Source organism: Peromyscus maniculatus, chromosome 9, assembly GCF_049852395.1.
Source record: "Peromyscus maniculatus bairdii isolate BWxNUB_F1_BW_parent chromosome 9, HU_Pman_BW_mat_3.1, whole genome shotgun sequence".
NCBI lineage: Eukaryota > Metazoa > Chordata > Mammalia > Rodentia > Cricetidae > Peromyscus > Peromyscus maniculatus.
Window position 1 is genome coordinate 49648525 of NC_134860.1, and position 4904 is coordinate 49653428.

Genomic DNA, 4904 nt, shown 5'->3' on the forward strand with positions numbered 1-4904 from the left:
CCCACTCCCACTCTCATACCCTCAGGGCCAGCTCACCTTTGTCTCTGCTAACGGGGTCAGCTCTACTGTGCTGCCCAGGTGAGGAGCAGGGTCTGCTTTCCTGAGTGCTGCAGCTGGTAAGGGGGAGGGGCGAGGGGTAACGGGGGTGGGGGCATCTCTCCCCCTGCTTCACAAAGAGGCATTTCTTAATTAACATTTTTTTTACTCAACACTTTGAATTTAATATTTTTTATTTAACATCCTTATTTTGCAATGTACTAAGTCTAATTTTTTCTGTATTTGAGAGTCCTCATAGATTTAGAATATAATTCAGTGGTAGAGTACCTGCCTAGACCCATACATTAAATGGGTTCAGTTGCCAGTATCATTAAAAAACCAAACCAAAGCAAAATGACTGTGTGGCTTCATGTTTTAATGAAGACAGAGATGATGTTCAGCACAGGCATCTTTCTTTATAAAAGATACAATTGTAGCGAGATATGTTTGTGCATGCCTGTAACTTCAGCACTTATGGGACTGTGGTGGGAAGGCACAAGGTTCAAGGTCATCCTGGACTACAAAGGGAGTTCTAGGCCAGCCTGAGTAGTATAGTGAAACTGTTTCACAAAGCAAGACAAACAACAATACCCCCATATCATAATCCCTTAGACACAGACAAGAAAGAAATTACTTGTAGCTCTATGAGGTCACCAATTTTTTTTGATATCTTCTTTATATACATTTTTTAATATTCTCTTTTTAAAGCATGCCCAGTATATAGATAATTATAGACTATAATATAAAAATTACTAAAATCTTCCTATTCCTTTCAATCCCATGCTCATAGAAGCAAACAATATTAAAATTGATGTGTATTCTTCAACATCTATTTTAGAAATATATACAAATAAAATAATGAATATTTACATATATTTGTATATTAAAAATATATACATGTACATATATACATATACAAATGTCTTTTGATTCCTTCCTGTGTTCCTTTCTTCTTCTCTCTTTCCTTTTTCAACATTCACAATATGTTCCTAATAGATTCTTTTCACACAAGATGATCCAGTATGAGGAGTAGGGTACCAAAAGCCAATAAAAGAGTCAGAGACAGCCCCTGATCCTACTGTTAGGAGTCCCACAGAGTCAGTTCAGTCTCTGTGAGTTCCTATGAATCCAGGTTAGTTGATTCTGTGCATTTTCTTGTGATGTCCTTGACCCCTCTGGCTCCTACAAAAAAGTATTTCAATAAGCATGTATCTTTAGTTACTAGTTACCGGTTCCCTTAGTTCTATGAAGTACAGTCTTAAAAAACAAAGAAATACAGTCTTGAAAATGGGATTCCTTGGTCTAGAAGTATAGACATTAGAATTCTCATTGGTACTGTCAACTTAGCCCACAAAAAGATTTAAGAATACTGACTTTCGGTAACACTATGTAAAGAATGATCAATTTTTTATGCTTTGGTCAATGTCACAAAACCAAATGTATTTGGTTTTAGTCTCTTAACTTCCACTGAAGTTGAACAACTTTCACTTAGACATAATTCTCATTTGTGATTCCTTTCTTGTAATCTTTGTGTTTATATTTTTTGCTCATTTTCAGTTTGATCATTTGTCTTTTACTATCAAATTTTAAGGGTTTTTGAATAAGAGAATATTCTCCTTTTCTGTCATATGTGTTCTGTCACCTTTTCCTGACTTCTCTTTGTTTTTTGATAACTAATGTAGCACCACCATCTAAAGAGATGTTGAGAATACACTATCAAATGTCGATCTTACATACTGTTTCAATAGCTGTCATGTTGGTAATCTTGTCGCCATCATTCCAAATGGCTGGATACAAGTCTGGTCAAATTTCACTGCATTCATTCAGACTTCCCTCACCCAACCCCATGACAGTTAGGTTGCTTCAAATAGTACTAGGTTTGATATTCCTCCACCTTTAGCTTTTTCTATGGTTTGGATACTGTAAGAGATTACCTTACCATAGGTGAAATAATTGGATCAAAGCTTCATTGTTTTGGTGATTTGTGTTGATTATCTTATAGTTTATAGTCTCTCTAACCAGCATGAACAATTAGGAGCAATGTGATAGTATTTGTATATAATATTTCCTGGTAGAAAAGTCATATTACAGAATTTAAAGAATCATACTTTGTGGTTTATTAGCTCTATTGTGAGGGTATGATTGGATTCACAATGCCTAAGAAGTTAGTTTAGTATAAATAAAATGATTTTGGAAACCTACAATGTACAAAGTACCTTTAAAGTGCTGCAAGAGGTAGATCGTGTGGTTGAAAAATTAAAAATTTTGTACAATTAAAATCTAATTATGTTATTTCCCCCTTCCTTTTCTCCAATCCCTCTCATGTACCCTCTCTTGCTCCCTCTTGAATTCATTGCCTCTTTTTCTTTAATTATTATCATATATATATAATATATACAATATTTATACACATACACAAATATATACATGTATAACTATATAAATACAACTTGCTCAATCCATTGAACATTTAGTGTTACGTGTGTTTATATCATTTCAGAGCTGACCACTTGTTACTGGAGAACCAAATAGAAGGCTCAACCCTGGGAAGATTATTTCTTCCACATTTAGTATTCCTTAGTTGCCTGTACTTCTCTGTTTAGGGCCGGGCCCATGAGATTCCCCTCTTCATGTTAGAGTGTCTATTGGTATTGTGCTTGTTCAGGTCTTGTTTAGGTAGCTATATTGAAGTATCATGGGTGAGGCTTCCCTGTCATTTCTAGGGAACACATTCTCACAGCAGGTTTTCCTGGTCCTCTAGCTCTCATAATCCTTCTGTTACTTCTGTACTTTTAGAGAAAAGTTAAGTTAATGAGAATAAAAACTAAATCTCTTACTTTCTATTATAGTTAAGTACCATAAAGTAATTATCAAAGAGAAGCAGGCTTTTATGGAATCAGGAGAGATTTTTCTTAAAGTCAGTGCTTTGTGATAATAAAAAATCAAGTAAAAGATGAATAGTATTTTAATGGTTGTAAAAGGACCCTAGACTGGACAAAATGAAAGACTGTTAAAGGTTTTCAAGGTCACTTATCTTAATAGCAAAAGTCAATGAGTTGTTTTAGTTGGAGTTTTACAATTTTAGAATTCTAATCTGATTCTATTGGTGGGTTATTCTGAAATGAAAATAGCCAGGTAAATAAAGGGTAAGGATTTTGGATAACTTACATATTCACGCTAAGTCTCATAGAAAAACAGTCCTTTCAATCACTCTATTCCTGATTACCCAGGATAATTTAAAATGTACCTCCCCCCTCCAGATCCTCTGGAACACTCATTAGATGGGCGCTCTAAACCAAACAAGAGTGACTGAGTTTGTCTTCCTGGGCCTCACTGACAACTGGGTGTTGGAGATTCTGTTTTTCATACCGTTTACCGTCACTTACGTGCTGACTCTCCTGGGGAACGCTATCATTGTTGCTACCATCGTCTTTAGCCCACGTCTGCACACCCCCATGTACTTCTTTCTGAGCAATCTGTCCTTCATTGATATCTGCCACTCATCTGTCACTGTGCCTAAGATGCTAGAGGGTCTGCTCTTGGAGAGGAAGACCATTTCTTTTGACAACTGCATCGCACAGCTCTTCTTCCTACATCTCTTTGCCTGTGCCGAGATATTTCTGCTGACAATTATGGCGTATGACCGTTATGTGGCTATCTGCATTCCTCTGCACTACCCCACTGTGATGAACATGAAGGTCTGTGTACAGCTCGTCGTTGCACTGTGGGTGGGGGGCACCATTCATTCGCTGGTGCAGACCTTCTTGACTATTCGTCTTCCCTACTGTGGCCCGAATGTTATCGACAGCTACTTCTGTGATGTCCCTCCTGTCATCAAGCTGGCCTGCACAGATACATACCTCACGGGGATTCTGATTGTGTCCAATAGTGGAACCATCTCCCTCACCTGTTTCCTAGCCTTGGTCACTTCCTACACAGTAATCCTGTTTTCTCTTCGAAAACAGTCGGCAGAAGGTCGTAGGAAAGCCCTGTCCACCTGCTCCTCCCACTTCATGGTGGTTGCTCTGTTCTTTGGGCCGTGTATCTTCATCTACACTCGGCCAGACACCAGCTTCTCCATTGACAAGGTGGTATCTGTCTTCTACACAGTGGTCACCCCTTTGCTGAATCCTCTCATTTACACCTTGAGGAATGAGGAGGTGAAGAATGCCATGAAGCACCTCAGGCAGAGAAGAATTTGCTCATGAAATCATTGTGACAGCAACAGTCGAGGCTGCATCCTTAATGTGGAAGTAACAAGTGGCACTTAAGCACTGAGCCATCTTTCCAGCCCAGAAAATTTATTTTCTTAATAAAATATTCCAATCAAAAGCTAAACACTTTGATAAATTTGCTTCTAACTTTTTTACTTTTGTGGTTGACCCTTTCACACTGGAATCTGTCTACCTCAAAGTCTCAAAGATTTTTGGCTGTTTTACTTTACACATTTTATAGTTTTATCTTTAAATCCTAGCTGTATGATCTCTTTGGGGTTTAGTTTCTGTGTGAAATAAGTATGTTTGAGATAAATTTTATTCATCCATTGACTTGAATTGGCACAATTTGAGATGACTGTTTTATTATTAAATGACTTCTACTGAAAATGACTTGCTCTTTTAAGTGTGGATTTGTAATTCTTTACTCTGCCTCATCGACTTATGTGTCTATACTTGTATATGAGCACACTGCGTTGGCTATTTTAGTTTTATAGTGGGCTTGAAGGGATGTTATGTGAGTCTTATCTCATTGTTCTTTCTCAAAATTGTTATGCATTTTCATGTGCATCTTGGGAAAAGTGTCTACAGAGGAGAATGCTGGAATCTAGATTGGGGTCACTTCATCTCCATAGGCGACTTGGGAGAGAGCTA

At 37.5% G+C, this 4904-nt stretch overlaps 1 protein-coding gene across 1 annotated transcript; it reads left to right on the top strand.

Annotated features, from left to right (window-relative positions):
* Positions 1–3242: 3242 nt before the first annotated feature.
* Or4e2 (olfactory receptor family 4 subfamily E member 2) lies at positions 3243–4556 on the top strand. The gene has a single exon (XM_076544063.1). The coding sequence runs from the start codon at positions 3318–3320 to the stop codon at positions 4242–4244; it is 927 nt and encodes a 308-aa protein (XP_076400178.1). The 5' UTR covers positions 3243–3317; the 3' UTR covers positions 4245–4556.
* Positions 4557–4904: the final 348 nt, after the last annotated feature.

Bases quoted from the DNA above. Each gene is read 5' to 3' on its own strand.
- Or4e2 (XM_076544063.1), top strand. From the start codon at position 3,318: ATGGGCGCTCTAAACCAAACAAGAGTGACTGAGTTTGTCTTCCTGGGC.